The sequence below is a fragment of the Bufo gargarizans genome, chromosome 5 (assembly GCF_014858855.1).
Source record: "Bufo gargarizans isolate SCDJY-AF-19 chromosome 5, ASM1485885v1, whole genome shotgun sequence".
Taxonomy (NCBI): domain Eukaryota; kingdom Metazoa; phylum Chordata; class Amphibia; order Anura; family Bufonidae; genus Bufo; species Bufo gargarizans.
The window spans coordinates 351,964,620-351,984,399 of record NC_058084.1 but is presented as its reverse complement, the minus strand read 5'-3'; the positions used below and the strand labels follow the sequence as shown (position 1 = coordinate 351,984,399).

At 45.2% G+C, this 19,780-nt stretch overlaps 1 protein-coding gene across 1 annotated transcript in view; it reads left to right on the top strand.

The window, feature by feature from the left end:
• The first annotated feature begins 392 nt into the window (after positions 1-392).
• E2F3 (E2F transcription factor 3) overlaps positions 393-19,780 on the top strand; it is a 30,813-nt gene continuing 11,425 nt past the window's right edge. Inside the window, exons 1-6 of the mRNA XM_044293419.1 lie at positions 393-985; positions 9,357-9,468; positions 9,565-9,784; positions 14,199-14,357; positions 15,365-15,479; positions 18,919-19,054. Coding sequence (XP_044149354.1) covers positions 683-985; positions 9,357-9,468; positions 9,565-9,784; positions 14,199-14,357; positions 15,365-15,479; positions 18,919-19,054 — 1,045 coding nt within the window. The 5' untranslated portion in view covers positions 393-682. The remainder of the gene's footprint in view (positions 986-9,356; positions 9,469-9,564; positions 9,785-14,198; positions 14,358-15,364; positions 15,480-18,918; positions 19,055-19,780) is intronic.

The window sequence follows — 19,780 nt, the reverse complement described above, 5'->3', positions numbered from 1 at the left end:
TCAGGACCTTTGAGTTGTCAGGTGATACATCACTCAGAGGAAAGGTCTCTTCCCCTCGGCAATAGTATAGATTACTAATAGTCTATTATGGTACTAAGAAAAGCGCATGCACGTAGGCATTAGATAGGGTACAAATCACACCTTTACAAAAAGCGGCTGAGAAGCCTGACGGCGCCCCGCCCACTCATCACGCTCAGACCAATGAGGCGCTGTGGGCTATGACAGCCAATAATAGGCGGGAAAGTAAGGCGACGCTGCGTTCCGTATGCGAGCGTAGTTTCGTCCAATCACAGGCCCGAAAGACGTATTGGGCGGGGATATGCAAATCCAGTTTGAAAAAGACGGCGGGAAATCTGAGTTTCGCGGGAGGACCTTCGCGCGTAAACCGCATCCCTTCATTCATTGTCAGCTTCCTGGAGCCATTTTTCAACCGCGGCGGTGGCAGGGAGGTCGGAGCCGGGGCCCTATCACACATAGCCGTACAATCCGCTTCCATCTGCCTCTCCCGGTGCTCGATAACCCCCGGACGAGCTCACCCCATGCACCGAGGGGACCTGCTCTAACCACAGCCCCGACTATTTCCAGGGTACAGGCCGGGCCCAACTGATTACGGGGGTCAGAAGGAAGAGAGCGAGTGTACCCGGGAAAAGAGCGGCGCGCAGGGAGGAGGCTGCTCCGTACGATGAGGAAAGCGAGCCACCCCGGGCACGACAAGCTGCTGCTCCCCGGTCTCCAGGGCTCGGACAAGAGCTCCACTTTCTCGGGGGGGTTTGTGGCCGGGGGCGGCGCAGCCAGTGTGCTCGGTGCAGGAGGCGGCGGCGGATACCTGCACATCCTGTCTTCCCCCGGCCCGGTCCACCATCCTCAGCACGGACACTGTGCTCCCGAGCAGCAGCACCAGGCGGCGGCCAGCTTCATCTACTCCACCCCGCACGGACCCGCAGCTAGAGCCGGCCTACAGCAGCCTTCAGTGGGGCGCCCTCCGGTAATGGCAGTGACACCCCTCCCCCACACCATCCCCCACTGTCCACCTCCATAACATATGTGTCTTGTCTGGTGACTATATATAGACTAGTGTGTGTGTCCCCCAGTACATGTATGGGGGGAATCATGTGTCGTGCCAAAGGTCAGTCTCTGATCAGGTGTAGGTAAGGCTCTGTACATGGCAGTTGGTAAGTGGCCCCACAAGCCATATCCAGGGGGCTTATTACTACAGCAGCCCCCCTCCCCCATGGGGGGTAGGGAGGTCACATGTGCATTGGCTGTTTTTACATCTGTCACCATGGGGAGGAGGTGGGGGGTGATCATATGGCTGTGGGGGGCTGCAGCTTATTTACACTTCATGGATCTTGTGCTGGAGTGGGCAGATCTACCTGTAGTCACCCAGCTCTTGGTTATGCAATGAGGGGCTCATCCATTGCTGAGGTTAGGACAAGGCCCCAAGACCACCCATCATCCCCTATTTCTTAGGCCTGTGGCCTGCTAGTGTCTGCCCAGATAGGATGCAAAGGTATTTATTGCTGGGGGAGCCTGGGCCCTTCACCTTCATCAGTGCCCCCTGGTTCTACACTACAGAAATGGTGGACTGTGGGACCCTTGCCTCCCATACATAATGTGCTGCAATCTATAGCAATCCCTTGCTGGCAGGACTGGGGTGGATGTAGCGCACGTGTTAGCAGTACATAGGTAAGTCCAACGTCCTAGTATCTGTATTTTAAGGCCTAGGCCGCATGGAGGATTTGATCCAATGTTCTGGGTCTGATGTTTCGACAGTGTGTATACACATGGCAGCTCCCATATATATACCTTTTTATTAGGGCCTATGGAAGTCGGAGAGGGGTCCCCCACTTGGCACCCCCAAGTGGAAGAATAGTTCTGGCTATGGCTGACCTGGTGTGTGATTAGACCCTTCCCCAGGAGCCTTTCAGGCCGAACCCTCCCTAGTGTGGCTGGACCTACTGAGGGAATCGGATACATATTCCCCACTGCTGGGTGTTGGCTCCTTTACTCCCGCCAACATCACTTTGCATCTCTAGTCTCACCAAATCAACATCCAATTTGATGCCAGGAGGACACCTCACCGCAGCAACCAGGCATGGACTGCAGGTGCCATGTGTCCCGTTTTAAACCTGATGTTGATGTGTTGAAGCAAACTAGCTAGAACCCAGCAGTGGGCATCAGGGACATATGATTCCTTCCACACGTCCAGCTTGGTTTGGGGGGGGGGGCGCCCGCCTGCCTGCCCCATCATCCCTGTCAAGTGTACATGAGGGTTTCTGGATTGCCAGGCTAATGTATGACACTTAAAGGGGTTGTTAAGTATTAAAAAAAACACAGCTGCTCTCTTCCAAAGAAAGCAGTGCCACACGTACCCGGCTTGTTTTAGGCCTCATGCACACAACAGTATTTTTTCACGGTCCGCAAAACGGGGTTCCGTTGTTCCGTGACTTGTTTCCGTGTGTCTTCCTTGATTTTTGGAGGATCACCAGACATGAAGGAAAGTGAAGAAAAATCTAAGTCCAGTTTGCCTTGCAAATGATAGGAAACGGATCACGGATGCGGATGACAATCTTGTGTGCATCCGTTTTTTCACGGACCCATTGACTTGAATGGGTCCGCGAACCGTTGTCCGTGAAAAAAATAGGAGAGGTCATATTTTTTTTTGACGGACTGAAATCAGACGTGGATGACCAACGGTGTATTATCAGAGTTTTCAACTGACCCATTAAAAGTCAATGGGTCCGCAGAAAATCACGGAAAACAGACACAACAATGGTCGTGTGCATGAGGCTTTATTGTAGCTTGGCCTAGTCAATGTAAGCTGAGCTGCAGTACCAGGCACAAACCATGGACAGGTGTGGCGCTGTTTATGGAGGAAAGAAGCTGTTTTTCTAGTTCCAATCTTCATAATGCAACCTGTTACGTTTTCTTTCAGGTTCTAGATATTGCTTTTTTTCCCGATAACACCTTTAACTTATCCGGCAGGCTGTTCCAGCAGAGGCAGCCTTCTGAAGTTCATCAGATTCGGCATAACTGAAAAAGTCCATGCACTGTTTGACCCCATTGACTATGGGGTATGGTGGTAAGCCGAGTCAATGGGACTCGGCAGTCCGTGGCTGTGTTTGTGTATGCTGATCTGGTGAACTTCGGCAGGCTGTTCCTCTGCTAGAACAGCCTGCGAGCTGAGTTAAATACAGATGTGAATCAGCCCTTATCCTCATGTTAGACCATTAATATTGGGTGGTGGTCAGTGATGTAAGTGACTTCCTGTGTGAAGCGGCCTTGACAAGTTACTGCGTCTCGGCTTCCATTCCCTTGCAGTAATCCAGTATCTAGAACCCAGAAAACTACTTTCAGTGAGTGCTATTGAGCCTTCTGAACAATCCCCTTTTGTGGTACTATGAGAATTATGGCACCAGCTGACCTGATTGGCAGAGAGGCATCACATGACCAGAACGCTTGAGGGTCACATAAGACATAGCTGCGACTAAATGCGTTTTCTTGGAGAATCCAGGATAGGAGGTGCTGCAAGTGGCCTGTACAAAGTTTTTTTTTTTTTTTTTTTTTTTTAGTGACACCCTGGTTTAGTTATGGTGAACCTTTTAGAGACAGAGTGCCCAAGCTGCAACCCAAAACACACATTTTTCGCAAAGTGCCAACACAGCAATTTAACCTGAATAGTACAGTCCAGTATAGTGCATCTTCCATGTACTTTCATTTAGCTATGATGGCCTGCCTGCATTCAGTGCGCTGCCTGTGCCATTCATAGTGTGGATGGCAGAACGTCTAAGGTATATTGGTACACCATAGACTTTTTCCAGGGTGTTTGTCCCCCCAGACCTCTGGCACCTGTTCCATAGGTTCGCCACCACTGCCCTAGTTGGTCATTCACGGTGCTGTTTAGCAAGTGGGAAGTTGGGGCGAGGAGTGGACTGCTAATCCCTAGGTGGTCATGTGCCAGAAATTTGAAGTACAGTTGTCCTGAAGAAGGCTTTATAAAACCTTTTTTTTTTTCCGGGGGAAAATGTGCTGCAATCAGTGGCTCTACCCTCACCACACTGAATGTCCATATGGGTCTGGCCAAACCTGTATGAAGTCAGGAGTGCAGATTAGTTCAGAGTTGTTGAGCAGCAAGGGGCTACTCTGAAAGCCCTTCCCCCCTCTCGCTTGAATGACAGGGCTGGACATAGCGCCTGTGCTGCTTCTGAGTAGTGCAAGTGCAGCACCTCTACTGCTGTGCATGTGCCACCATACTTCTGGGTAGCAGCACATGCATAGTTGCTGCTGCGGTGGTAGCTGCGCAGGTGTGAGATTCAGGCATGAGATGTAGACAAGCGACTTGGATGAACAAAGCGGTTTGCTAATCTCTTGTCTGGCGATGTAGCTGTTCGGCGGACAACTATTGAATGTTTTTTTATTTATTTTTTGTTTTTCTCAACCCCCTCTTGCGACATGACATTTTCCATCCAGCTGTCCACAACAGAGCGCTCTGGGACTGCTAATCTACCAGAAGCTAGTAGTGTTTGCACCAGGACTGTCCTTCTAGCTGTTCATCTGTCGCTTGGTCCTCAGTGCTATACAATGTGCACTAAAAAAAGGTGCAGACCTTGGCTTTTACATGAAGGGTTAAGGTTTGTGCAGTTTTCAGTGAGCTTGTCTCCATATTGTGCAGTTTATATGCAGACAGGCTGCGCCCACTCTGAGCCAACTGTTCATACTTGTCATAACATGTGTGGCGCATGGGTCTGGCCAGTAAACTGCCTGGAAATGAAGCCATTTACTAAAGGGACAGAACCGTTAAAGGGTCAGATCTGTCCTCACTTCTAAGCACATCTGGAAACTAATTATAGCTAGCTTAAAGGGTTTATCCCATGACTAATGTAAAAAATGAAAATTGGATGTCATATCATACATGACCATCTCCTGGGCATCATGCACACCACCATGGTTGGGGTCCAAGTCCGAGATGCATTTTATTGCGGACCCATTCACAGGCGGCGCTATACAGATGCATTTTATAGAATAACTCGGTGGCTGTGCAAAAAAACGTTTAATTGCATGCAATTACAAAAGAATTCAAATCTAAGTGCTGGTATGAAAACTGTAGAATATTTTTTTTGTGGGACAACCTCTTTAAGCCAGGTTCACACTGCATTAAGCTTTGTTCCATTCCGCTGTATTTTTACCAGACAGTTGAGCGTAGTCTACCGTTCTGGTCTGTCCAGCAAAAAGCAGGAAACGACCGAAAAGCGGTCACCGGCGACCTCCTTACCCTGCTCTTGGCATAGACATAGCTGTGCTTCACCTGATTATAACACCCTTTTTTCTCTTGTTCTGAGGCTTTTATACTTTTTCTTAATATGTAAATTAGTTATTTGGTGCAATAAGGGCGTCAGCTCTTGTTCTTATTGCACCCAAACTCCAATCCTTTCTGTGGCCAGCTCCTTCTGGTTGCTTTCTCACTGCCTGGCCCTGTCAATCAAGGCAGCCAGAGAGGGGTTGGTCACAATGGGGAGAGAGGGGAGGTCACTGGTGATGGATTCCCTATTGGACTTTATTGCAAAAATCATTTTTATATTTTTTTCTGGCGTAGAGTTCTGTCCTAGGGGCTCTATACCGGAAAATAACTGATCAGTTTTATCCTCATGCATTCTGAATAGGCCTCATGCACACGACCGTTGTGTGCATCCGTGGCCGTTGTGCCGTTTTCCGTTTTTTTCGCGGACCCATTGACTTTCAATGGGTCCGTGGAAAAATCGGAAAATGCACTGTTTTGCAGCCGAGGCCGTGATCCGTGTATCCTGTCCTGTCCTATTTTTTTGACGGACAACGGTTCACGGACCCATTCAAGTCAATGGGTCCGTGAAAGAACACGGATGCACACAAGATTGGCATCCGTGATCCGTGGCCGTAGGTTGCTTTCATACAGACTGATCCGAAGATCCGTCTGCATAAAAGCTTTTTCTGATCTAAGTTTTCACTTCGTGAAAACTCATTTCCGACAGTATATTCTAACACAGAAGCGTTCCCATGGTGATGGGGACGCTTCTAGTTAGAATACACTGCAAACTTTGTACAAGACTGCCCCCGGCTGCCAGGCAGCAGGGGGCAGACCCCCCCCCCCCAGTTTGAATATCGTTGGTGGCAGTGTGCGCCCACCATCGCCCCCCCTCCCTCCCTCTATTGTAATAAATCGTTGGTGGCACAGTATGCCCCCACCATCGCCCCCCCCCCCTCCCTCCCTCTATTGTATTAAATCGTTGGTGGCAGTGTGCCCCCACCATCGCCCCCCCTCCCTCCCTCTATTGTATTAAATCGTTGGTGGCACAGTGTGCCCCCCCCCCCCTCCCTCTATTGTATTAAATCGTTGGTGGCACAGTGTGCCAACCACCATCGGCCCCCCTCCCTCTATTGTATTAAATTGTTGGTGGCAGTGTGCGGTCTCAACAGTAGAAGATTCATACTTACCTGCTTGCTGCTGCGATGTCTGTGAACGGCCGGGAGCTCCTCCTACTGGTAAGTGACAGTTCTTTAGCAATGCGCCGCACAGACCTTTCACTTACCAGTAGGAGGAGCTCCCGGCCGGACACAGACATCGCAGCAGCAAGCAGGTAAGTATGAATCTTCTACTGTTGTACTATTGCTAAGTAACCATGGCAACCAGGGCTGCAGTAGCGTCCTGGTTGCCATGGTTACCGATCGGAGCCCCCAGCGATTAAACTGGGACTCCGCTGCCACCAATGATGGGGGGGGGGGGGATGGGAGACCGCGCACTGCCACCAATGTTACTGCTATAGAGGGGGGGCGATGGTGGTTGGCACACTGTGCCACCAACGATTTAATACAATAGAGGGAGGGGGGCCGATGGTGGTTGGCACACTGTGCCACCAACGATTTAATACAATAGGGGGGGGGGGCGATGGTGGGGGCACACTGTGCCACCAACGATATTCAAACTGGGGAGGGCTGCCCCCTGCTGCCTGGCAGCCCTGATCTCTTACAGGGGAATATGATAGTACAATTAACCCCTTTAGGTGCCGCACCTAAAGGGGTTAATTGTGCTATCATATCCCCCAGTAAGAGATCGGGTGCTGCCAGGCAGCAGGGGGCAGTCTTGTACAAAGTTTGTAGTGTATTCTAACCTGAAGCGTCCCCATCACCATGGGAACGCCTCTGTGTTAGAATATACTGTCGGATCTGAGGTTCACGAAGTAGCTCATATCCGACAGTATATTCTAACAGAGGCGTTCCCATGGTGATGGGGACGCTTCACGTTAAAATATACCATCGGATTGGAGAAAACTCCAATCCGATGGTATAAAAGAACTCCAGACTTTACATTGAAAGTCAATGGGGACGGATCCGTTTGAAATGGCACCATATTGTGTCAACATCAAACGGATCCGTCCCCATTGACTTGCATTGTAATTCAGGACGGATCCGTTTGGCTCCGCACGGCCAGGCGGACACCAAAACGACTTTTTTTTTCATGTCTGTGGATCCTCCAAAAATCAAGGAAGACCCACGGATGAAAAAACGGTCACGGACCCCGTTTTTGCGGACCGTGAAAAAAAACTGTCGTGTGCATGAGGCCATAGAGAGCAATCCGTTCAGGATGTCTTCAGTTCAGTCTTTTTGACTGTTCAGGACGCAGATAATACCCCAGCATGCTGCGGTTTTATCTCCAGCCAAAAATCCGGATCCTGATCAGTCTTACAATCAGTTGGAATACATTTTGACGGATCCGGCAGGCAGTTCCAGTGACGGAACTGCCTGCCGGATTCCTCTGCCGGAAGTGTGAAAGTACTCTTAAACGTGAGGGTTTGCTGCTGATCTATCCCAAAATCCCCCCAATTTTTATTTTTCCGTCACGTGTGGACTTATATCTTTTACATTCATGGACTATCCTCCAGATGGGTCATCAATTTGTTATCGGAAGGGATCAGGGCGTACTCGCAATGGAACTCCACATCTCCATCCCCTGTAGTGGATGGAGCTGGTTTCTGCAGTGCAGCCCACATTCACGTCTGTGGAACCAGCGCTGCACTGACTGCTCCGTCCACTAGAGGACAGAGCTGTATAGCTCCAGTGCTGGAACTACTCCTGCACATCAGCTGTTCAGGAGTCTGATCCCTGCTGATTACATATTGATTACTTATCCTGAGTGTAATCTATCAATGTAAAAGGAGTGGACAACCTCTTTTTAGTAGGAAGTGGTAGTTTAAAGAGGAGCTGTCACCTCCCAACGTTTTTGTTACTATTTGCATTCCCTGTGTAATTTTGGAGCATCTACTCTTATGAATTTTGTACCGTTCCTTTATATCTACTAAAATGTATGAATGAATTACCAGCAGCCTGCAGTAAAGGTACAGATGGGGGTTACCAGTTGGAGGTGTGTCCCTGCACAGTCTGACACCAGCGGCACTCGTAACACCCAGCAGGACCTTTACTGCAGACTGCTGGCAATTTATTTGTAAAGTTCTAGCAGAAATAATACCGGAATGGCACAACATAGTCATAAGAATAGGTGCTTCACAATGACCACATGGGGAATACAAGTAGGTAGTAAAACGGACATGTCAGAGGTGACTGGTCCTCTTAAAGCCACCTGGGGCAGTGACTTATGCGGGGTGACATGAAAGTCCAACTCTTTGCCACAGAGTATCCTGTGTGACTGAATAGAAAAATCACACCAGATAGTGTCTTATTCCGTATTAAATGAATCTAAAACACATGTTCTGCATGGGTTTTCACCCATCCGCATCCCATAGATAGTTTCCATTGACCTCTCAGTGCAGGCTATATACTAGGGATACTTAGTCTGAAATGAATATTTCTTGGCTTCCCCAGTTGCAGTTTACCAAGGCTTGTACACCACTATTGTGGTGCAAGTCGCAAATGATGGTGCACGCCATATTTGCCCTGTAATTTTTGACTTGAGCTTCTTGCCACTTTTCTAAAGTGGCAAAAATGGGGTTAGGGCTTTGCATGGCTTGCGGGATTTACTACAACTTATGCCAGAACTGGTGTAAGTCAAAGCTCCAGTCTGTGCCAGGCCCTACCTGGAATAGACTTCTGATTCTGGCGCACAAACATACATTTATTAACAGGCTTTGATGCATAGGTGATCAAGAGTGACATACGAGAATGGCAGTCTTGATAAATGCCCCCCCATTGTCTTAAAAGCCTGAATGGATGTGTATAATCTTTATTCATGTTACATTTAGGACTGCACTGGGGCCAAAATTGGCCTGTAGTATAGCAAATATCTTCACAGTGCAAGTAACTTATCTTATATTTGTGACTATTGTATGTGCTGCATTATATCTAATATCTATACTGTTCATGTTTTTCAGGCCAAGCGACGATTAGAACTTGGAGATGGAAGTCATCATTATCTCGCTGAAGGATTAAAAACGCCAAAAGGCAAAGGAAGAGCCTCTGTTCTGTGCCCAGATAGTCCAAAAAGTGGGTTTCAATGCAGTTCTTGATCTGTTTCTAAAGAGTTCTTTACTGATGACTAAAGCTCGTCTTTGTCGGTAATGTTCTACCTTTTCTCTTTAGCTCCAAAATCTCCATTAGAAAAAACCCGTTATGACACCTCCCTTGGCCTTTTAACTAAAAAGTTCATTCAGCTTCTTAGTCAATCCTCTGATGGTGTTGTGGACTTGAATAGAGCTGCTGAAGTCCTCAAGGTGCAAAAAAGAAGAATCTATGATATTACAAATGTATTGGAAGGGATTCATCTCATAAAAAAGAAATCTAAAAACAACATTCAGTGGATGTAAGTATGAACCCATCTTGAATTATCTAAATGAAATTATCTAAATAAAACTTCTATAAAACTTTTATTTGATGGATGTGGGTTCAAGTGCCGAGATGCTGACTGGCTAAAACGAACTCTGTCCATTCGGCTTTGTTGGACTCTGCTTGGCTGAGCATGTGGTGTGTGGGCCACATATGTCCTACGGATCTGTGTACCAAATGTGTTGTGCTAAGGACAGCAAATCATAGTCAATGAAAGGGCTGCAATGCCCAGTAAAGAGTCTCAATCCCTTCATTTTAGCCATTGGTCAGGGCCTCAGCACCTGAGCCACCATCCAAACTTGGAGTCTATGAATGACAGAAACGGAGAGAAAACCTGCTGCACATTCTGTACATGGATGGATGGCCTATGCAGAAAGTTGCCTGAGTCTACCCATTTAATTGAATAAGTTAATATTCAGTCCGGGTGTTCTAAACTTGGACAGCACCCAGATGGAAGGAGAGCCCATCAATCCTGGCTATCTAACACTTCAGATGTCATGGTTTATAGCTACCGCTGCATCTGGGCAGTTAGACACGAGGAGCAGGATCCCTCTGTCCTATTGGAGACGTTGTGGCAAAAGAAAGCTGGACTGTTCATTTAATCCAGGTCGGTAAATAAGGATTGATTAGCTGAGTGATGATACAGTTTTGGAAATCTTTTAAGTGTCAAAAATGGCTTTTCAGCCAATCATGGTAAGCACAGTAGAAGACAGTGGCACAGCTGCCATGCCATAATTGAGTTGGAAGTAGCCAGAAGAGGCTGTGGGGCAAGGAAGGCCAATGGTGGTGCTGTGCCAAGGCTCAGGCTGACATTTGGCACTGGTAGAACATTTAAAGGGAACCTGTCACCAGAATTTGGGGTATAGAGCCGAGGACATGGGTTGCTAGATGGCCACTAGCAAATCCGCAATACCCAGTTCCCATAGCTCTGTGTGCTTTTATTGTGTATAAAAACCGATTTGATACATATGCAAATTAACCTGAGATGAGTCAGGGCTTGAAAACATGACTCTTCTCTGGTCACGCAAGTACTGTATATGTTAGTTTACATATGTATCAAATCGGGTTTTTTACACAATAAAAGCACACAGAGCTATAGGGACTGGGTATTGTGGATGTGCTAGTGGCCATCTAACAACCCATGTCCTCAGCTCTATACTCAAAATCCCGGTGACAGGTTCCTAAAGGATCTTTTCCATCAGGACATTTATGGCTTAACTGTTGCCATAAATATTTATGATTCCCATATCTGGGACCAACTCTGAATAGAGGTCATGTTGCACACGCATGATGTCCTCCATTCACTGTTATGTTTCTGGCTTGGCCATTTTCAGAAGTCACATAGGAATAAATGGAGTAACTTGAACAGCACATTCTCAATTCATGTTGGAGCCCCCTTCTTGGGTAGGAGTGGGTCCTAGAGTTGGAACACTCACCTGACAGGCATCTATGGAATATCCTATTCATGTTAGAATTGTCCTTATGGGATAACCGTTTTAAGCTACAGTACCAGCTGTGGCTGCCTGAAGTCTGTAGTGCTGCCATCTTGTCATTGGACACAGTGACTTATCTTCACATTTTTAATACCCAAAAAATATTCACAGCCCTTTCTGTGAGTCATTCTACTAGAGGGCAGCCACTACTGCTGACAGCCACCGGTCCGAGGAAATAGTATGGTAGTTTGGCAGCTATACAATAAACGAGCAGCTTATTGATATGACTAGATGCTTTCCTTTAAAGGGAACCTGTCACCAACTTTCTGCTGCCCATACTAACGGCAGAATAAAGTAAAGACAGGTGAGTTGATTTTAGCTGTCTGTCATTTAGAAGTTGAAAGTAAGTGGTTGCAGAGAAAAGACATTGCAATTATTGCAGACTGGGCCTGAAAAGAGTCCTGGCCACCTGAGGGGAGTCATGGTTATTCATGAATTCCTGCCCACCTGCTGATGACTGACAGTTTTCTGCCTAATTTTCTACCGTTCTCTCGAAGAGTGAACTGCCAATCAGCAGATGCATACCATATTTTTTGCCCCATATGTTGATTGACAGGGCCAGTTAACGGGATCGTCCTCTGCTGGCCCTGTCTGCTATCAAGATCTCGCGCCTGCGCCGTAACGGTATTCAGTCGGCGCATGTGCACTGAGGCGGTTGCTCCATCCTCAATGCGCCTGCGCAGATAACGTCACATCTACACCAGGTGCATTGAGGATGGAGCGTCCGCCTCTCAGTGCGCCTGTGCCGATTGAAGACAGGTACGGCGCAGGCGCGAAATTTTGAATGCAAACGGGGCCAGCAGAGAACGATCCCATTCCCTGGCCCTGTCAATCAACATGAGGGGGCGTCTTTATGATCGGAGGATGCAGCTGCTACCAGCAAGTAGCCGCCCTACTTGCTGGTAGCAAGGTAATTTGCATATTTTAAAAGCACGTTTTTAACACACTACTGAACCAAAATTAGATTATGTAGGCATAAATCGCAGTATAGGGATTATAAGTAAACAAAAAAATAATGTTTAGTGGGATGACAGAAGCCCATTAATTCAAAACCCACCAAAAGCAACCTTTTGGTTAAAAAAAAAACTTCTTATATTCCTCCTCCAAAAACCTATGTTCGTCTTATAGGGCGAAAAATACAGTAACTCTTCTCAAGTAGGTTTATTTTATTTTTTTCCCCTAAGCCCTGTGCTGCAATGATTATGATGCTGGTTCTCAGCAACCACTTTTAGCTCATGAGTGACACACCGCTGAAATCAGCATTTCTGTCACTATTTTATGTTGCCCTCAGTGAGGCCAGCATAAAGTTGATGACTGGTTCCCTTTAACCATTTCCCATCTGGGCCATTTGCCCCCTTCCTGACCAGGCCTAATTTTGCAAATCTGACATATCTCACTTTGTGGTAATAACTTTAGAACGCCTTTATTTATCCAAGTCATTCAGAGATTGTTTGTTTTCTCGCAATACATTGTACTTCATAATGGTCATAAATTTGAGTCAATATATTTCACATTTATTTATGACAAAATTTACCCAATTTTTTAAAAAATTAGCATTTTTAGAAAATTCAATTTCTCTGCTTTTAAAACATAAAGTGACGCCTCATAAAATATTTAACATTCCCTATATGTCTATTTATGTTGGCATCATTTTGGAAATGTCATTTTTATTTTTAGGGACTTTAGAAGCAATTCTTCAAATTTAAGAAAATTGCCAAAACCCACTTAAGGACCAGTTCAGGTCGGAAGTCACTTTGTGCGGCCTACATAGTGGATACCCCCATAAATGACCCCATTGTAGAAACTACACCCCTCAAGTTACTTAAAACCGATTTTACAAACTTTGTTAACCCTTTAGGCGTTCCACAAGAATTAAAGGAAAATAAAGATCACATTTTTAAATTTCACTTTTGGCAGATTTTCCATTTTAATCCAACTTTTTCTTTAACACATCAATGGTTAACAGCCAAACAACTCAATATTTATTACCCAGATTCTGCGGTTTACAGAAACACCCCACATGTGGTAATAAACTTCTGTATGGGCACACGGCAGGGCACAGAACAAAAGCATTTAAAAACCATGTGGAGTTCTTGTGTCCCATTTGAAGCCCCCCCTTACAGTAGAAACTCCCAAGAAGTGACCCATTTTGGAAACTAGGGGATAAGCTGCCAGTTTTTATTTATTTTTACAGCGTACACCTGAGGGGTTCTGTCAAGTGAAATTTTTATAGAGCAGGTTGTTACGGTTGTGGCGATACCTAAAATGTATACTTTTTCTTTAAGTTTTACACAATAACATTTTTAAATAAAATTGTTTTAATGTGTCCACGTTCTGAGACGCATTAGTTTTTATTTTTTTAGATTTTATGTAGGGGCTAATTTTTTGCGGGATGAGGTGACTGTTTTATTGGTACCATTTTGTGGGACATGCACTTGGTGTTGCACTTTTTGTGATGTAAGGAGACCTCGATCAGTGCAGTGCTGATCGAGGTCTCTGAAAGACCTCACACAGCTCCTGCACTCTCCGGTCCCGGCAATCACATAACCGATTAGCATGTAGCTGCAGTTTCTGAATGGACGTTCTGGAACGTCCATTCAGAAATGGAGAACCACCTCCCGGATATTTTTTAGTCTGTGTGGACGGGAGGTGGTTAAGGTTACTCTCGTTTATACAGTTTCCACCCTCAAGTGAACACCAAGGGTCAGTTGTTTTCCAGGAAAGGTTACTGACCTGGATTCCTCCTTGGCCTGTGCTAGCTCTTGGCACACAACTTAAAATATATATATTTTTTGTTGTAAATTGCAGTGTTAAAATATTAAGTGAGTTGGGAGAGTTGTAATTGTCATTGCATAAGTTTGTGCTAAATTTACAATCATTTTCTTTACTTAAACCTAGGGGCTGCACACTTCCTGATGATGGCTATAATATGGCTCGATGCCAAGGGCTTTCCAAAGAACTCTCGGAGCTCAGTCAAGAAGAGAAGAAACTGGATGACTTGATACAAAGTTGTACCTTAGATCTGAAACTTTTAACTGAAGATTCAGAGAACCAAAGATATCCTTTACATAAGTGCAATCAGTGTCCTTGTGGCTAATGCTTAAAAATAAATAAAATTCTTCCTAAGGCTACTTTCACACTTGCGGCAGTGTGATCCGGCGGGCAGTTCCATCGTCTGAACTGGCCGCCGGATCTGCCACTGACTGAAAGCATTTGTGAGGTGGATCCGTCTCACAAATGCATTGCAAGGACGGATCCATCTCTCCGTTTGTCATGCGGACCGACTGATCCGTCTTGTACATTTTTTCTCATTTTTACCGATCTGCGCATGCCGGAACGACGGATACGGCATTCCGGTATTCTGAATGGCGGATCCGGCGCTAATACATTCCTATGGGAAAAAATACCGGATCCGGCGTTCAGGCAAGTCTTCAGGTTTTTTTGCCGGAGAGAAAACCGTAGCATTCTGCGGTTTTCTCTTTTGCCTGATCAGTCAAAACGACTGAACTGAAGACATCTTGATGCAAACTGAACGGATTACTCTCCTTTCAGAATGCATGGGGATAAAACTGATCAGTTCTTTTCCGGTATAGAGCCCCTGTGACGGAACTCTATGCCGGAAAAGAAAAACGCAAGTGTGAAAGTAGCCTTAGTAAGTTAATGTGATGGCAATTGTACAGTAGCTGCTATCATCCGACCCGGATACTTGTGATGTATGCAGTGGTTGCACTGTATACTTTTTATATTGTGTAGGCATATCTAGATTTCAGTGATATTAAGGCTGGGATCACATTTAATGTCTGTCATATACTTTACGCAGCACATTTTTGCATACTGCAGAGTTCAGAAAAGTGTATGTATATATAATTATTTTATAGCAATGTACAATAACCATTAATTTGCTGTGTCCACAATTGTGCCATACTGCAGCTACGCCTGCCTGGTTGAAATTGTTGCTTAAAATAACTTGAACTCTTGTGACTGCATTTTAATTACAACCCATCATTGGGTTATCAAACTTCAGATGTCAGAATTTACTTGTTAACATCCTTAACTTAATTCACGTTGGCTTATGTAACTTATCAAGATATCCGAAAAATTAGTGGCCTTAAGGATCAAACTGTTATTGTTGTGAGAGCTCCTCCTGAAACTAGACTTGAAGTGCCTGACCCAGTTGAGGTATGTGTACTGATGACTTTCTAGCCTGCTGGAACTTTTGTCACTTATAGTCTACGGTCTTCATCTAGACTAGAAGACTGAAATACATTGAAGCATGGTGTATTTCAGTGCCTGCTTCAAGCTGCTTATTTCCACTTTTTCTTAACCACCTCCGGACCGCCTAACGCAGATCTGCGGTCCGGAGGTAGCAGCTGTGCGCTCAGCGACGCATATACGCGTCATCTCACGAGATTTCCTGTGCAGGTGCGCGCGTTCACAGGAACGGAAGGTAAGCGAGTGGATCGCTCGCTGGCAGGCCGGAGATGTGATTTATTTTTATTTTTTTAACCCCTAACAGGTATATTAGACGCTGTTTTGGTAACCGTCTAATATACCTGCTACCTGGTCCTCTGGTGGTCCCTTTTGTTTAGATCGACCACCAGAAGACACAGGTAGCTGTGCAAAGTAGCACCAAACACCACACCACTACACTACCCCCCCCCCCCCCCCCCGTCACTTATTAACCCCTTATGAACAACCCCTGATCACTTCATATACACTCCATGATCACCCCCCCCCCCCCCCATTGATCACCCCCCTGTAAGGCTCCATTCAGATGTCCGTATGATTTTTACGGATCCACTGATACATGGATCGGAATGGAGCCTTACAGGGGGGTGATCACGCATATAGACTCCCTGATCCCCCCCCGCCCCCCTGTAAGGCTCCATTCAGACGTCCGTATGATTTTTACGGATACATGGATCGGATCCGCAAAACACATACGGACGTCTGAATGGAGCCTTACAAAGTCTCATATTCCACTAACTTGTGTCAAAAAATAAAATCTCACATGAACTCGCCATACCCCTCACGGAATCCAAATGCGTAAAATTTTTTAGACATTTATATTCCAGACTTCTCACGCTTTAGGGCCCCTAAAATGCCAGGGCAGTATAAATACCCCACATGTGACCCATTTCAGAAAGACACCCCAAGGTATTCCGTGAGGGGCATATTGAGTCCATGAAAGATTTAAATTTTTGTCCCAAGTTAGCGGAAAGGGAGACTTTGTGAGGGGGGGGGGGGGGCCAATCAATTTCCGCTAACTTATGTCAAAAAAAAATTCTATGAACTCGCCAGGCTCCTCATTGAATACCTTGGGGCACTTCTTTCCAAAATGGGGTCACATGTGGGGTATTTATACTGCCCTGGCTTTTTAGGGGCCCTAAAGCGTGAGAAGAAGTCTAAAAATGTCTAAAAATGCCCTCCTAAAAGGAATTTGGGCCACTTTGCGCATCTAGGCTGCAAAAAAGTGTCACATGTGGTATCGCCGTACTCAGGAGAAGTTGGGGAATGTGTTTTGGGGTGTCATTTTACATATACCCATGCTGGGTGAGATAAATATCTTGGTCAAATGCCAACTTTGTATAAAAAAATGGGAAAAGTTGTCTTTTGCCAAGATATTTCTCTCACCCAGCATGGGTATATGTAAAATGACACCCCAAAACACATTCCCCAACTTCTCCTGAGTACGGCGATGCCACATGTGTGACACTTTTTTGCAGCCAAGGTGGGCAAAGGGGCACACATTCCAGAGAGCACCTTTGGATTTCACAGGCCATTTTTTTTACACATTTTGATTGCAAACTACTTGCCACACATCTGGGCCCCTAGAATGCCAGGGCAGTATAACTATCCCACAAGTGACCCCATTTTGGAAAGAAGACGCCCCAAGGTATTTTGTGATGGGCATAGTGAGTTCATGGAAATTTTTATTTTTTGTCACAAGTTAGTGGAATATGAGACTTTGTAAGAATTTTTTTTTTTTATCATTTTCCGCTAACTTGTGACAAAAAATAAAAAGTTCTATGAACTCACTATGCCCATCAGTGAATACCTTAGGGTGTCTACTTTCCGAAATGGGGTCATTTGTTGGGGTTTTCTACTGTCTGGGCATTGTAGAACCTCAGGAAACATGACAGCTGCTCAGAAAGTCAGAGCTGCTTCAAAAAGCGGAAATTCACCTTTTTGTACCATAGTTTGTAAATGCTATAACTTTTTTACCCAAACCATTTTTTTTTACCCAAACATTTTTTTTTTATCAAAGACATGTAGAACAATAAATTTAGCGAAAAATGTATATATGGATGTCTTTTTTTTTTTTTTTTTTTTTTTTTTTTTGCAAAAAGATCATTTAAATTTCGATTAATAACAAAAAAAAGTGAATGTCAGCAGCAATGAAATACCACCAAATGAAAGCTCTATTAGTGAGAAGAAAAGGAGGTAAAATTCATTTGGGTGGTAAGTTGCATGACCGAGCAATAAACAGTGAAAGTAGTGTAGTGTAGAAGTGTAAAGTGGCCTGGTCATTAAGGGGGTTTCAGCTAGCGGGGTTGAAGTGGTTAAAACACTACAGTCCGGTAATGGGTTAGGTTGATTACTCTGTTCTGGGCAATTTCTTGACTAAGGGCAGTGTTTGCTATTGCAGCCAAGCTCCTCTTTCTTGAATGGAGTTTTGGATCCAACCAGTGAGCAAGTTTAGTGCAGTCTTCTGCCAGTACCATACTTAAAGGGAGACTTTCACCAGTTTAGTGCTACCCTATCTGAACAGCTCCATCGCAATCTGAACACTGGAGCTGTTCAATACAGTGTCCGCCAGGCAGTCTCATGAGCACCTCCGGCACTCCAGCTGTGGTAAAACTACAACTCCCAAGATGAACACTTGCTTGGCTGTTTTCAGAACTCCAAAGAAATGAATGGAGCATGCTAGGAGTTGTGGTTTCAACACAGCTGGAGTGCCGGAGGTTAGCCATCACTGTTCTAGGTCATGCTCTGTTTTGAGTGGCCTACTGTGCTCAGCTCGACTTGCTGCTTAATACAGATTTTTAGTGACATGGCTGGTTCATTTCCCCATACACGTTACATGGCCAGGATGACATTCTAATCTTTGGCCACCTCAGGACACAATCTGATGCACATTTGCAGTCTGTAGCCATGGATGTTAGTATTGCATGCAGTGCATTGGCAAGCCAGAAAAAGGAGGAGGTGGCATTACCAAAGTTCGCTCAGTAGCACTACCTCTATTGCAAGTTACATAAGTGAATGGGATTGTGTTGCAACTTGCAAGCATCTAAAGGTCTGCAGAAAATCCTGTAATGTTGGATTTTTGCCGTTGGCAGGCCCCTGCAAGTTGTGGTCCACAATGTGACTTAATTCACTTGTGATATTTGTTTTTGACAGTGCTACAGACCAAAATTGGGTCACTTCGAGGACCTGCACCTATTGGATTTGCTCTAAATGTCCAAACTGGAATACCCCTTTAAAGATAATGGTGGATGGATGACTCTTCAACCTTTGTTGCGCCGAATGAACAGTAAAATGTCTTATGTCATGGATCATGTTGAGACCAGTGTCAACCTTGCCTAACTGATTTTTATAATTTCATTTGTATTTGCAGAGTTTACAGATACACTTATCTAGCACTCAAGGAGCTATTGAAGTTTACTTATGCCCTGAAGAAAGTGAATCCAGTAGTCCAGTTAAGCAAAGTAATCCTGATCAGAATGGGAACCTTCCAAAGCCGAATTCCAAAGGTAATCCAATACCTATGATTGGCTGAACATTATCCTGTGGCCTTCCGTCATATGTTCCATATAGATGACCTGAAAATGATAAATGGCTGCACATCTCCCCATGTAAGCGGGAAGGGGGTTTGAGCAAATGGTCATTCATCCATACTCCTGGTAATTAACTGATTAGTGATCAGTGACCAGCCTGTTTTGGGCCTTGGTGACCAGGTCCCATCTCTAAGATGAGACAACCCCTTAAAGACCAGGCTTTTTTTTTTTTTTTTTTTTAACACACGTTACAATAGCCATAACTATTTTCTTTCTTTCTCTCCCCTCCCCCTCCCAAATTCACATAGCCATATGAGGGCTTATTTTTTTGCAGGACCAGATGCAATTTTTTATTTTTATTTCACCATTTAATTTACCCTTTCTCATGTTGGATAACAGGGAAATTTCTTTTTGGCGTAAAATTGAAGAAAACCCACAATTCTGGCAAGGTTTTGGGGTTTTGATATCACAGCATTTGTGTGCAAAAACTGACATGACGTCCTTATTTAGGGAATAAGATCAATGACCTTCAGTCTATAATGGCATCTGAGAATATAGATTTAGTGGCTGTTATTGAGAAATGGTTCAATGGCTATATGGTTAATGACTGTAATATAACAATACCAGGGTTCTCTCTATATAGGAAAGACAGAAGACAAGGGGGAGGAGTGGCCCTGTATGTGAAAGATAGCATAAAATCAA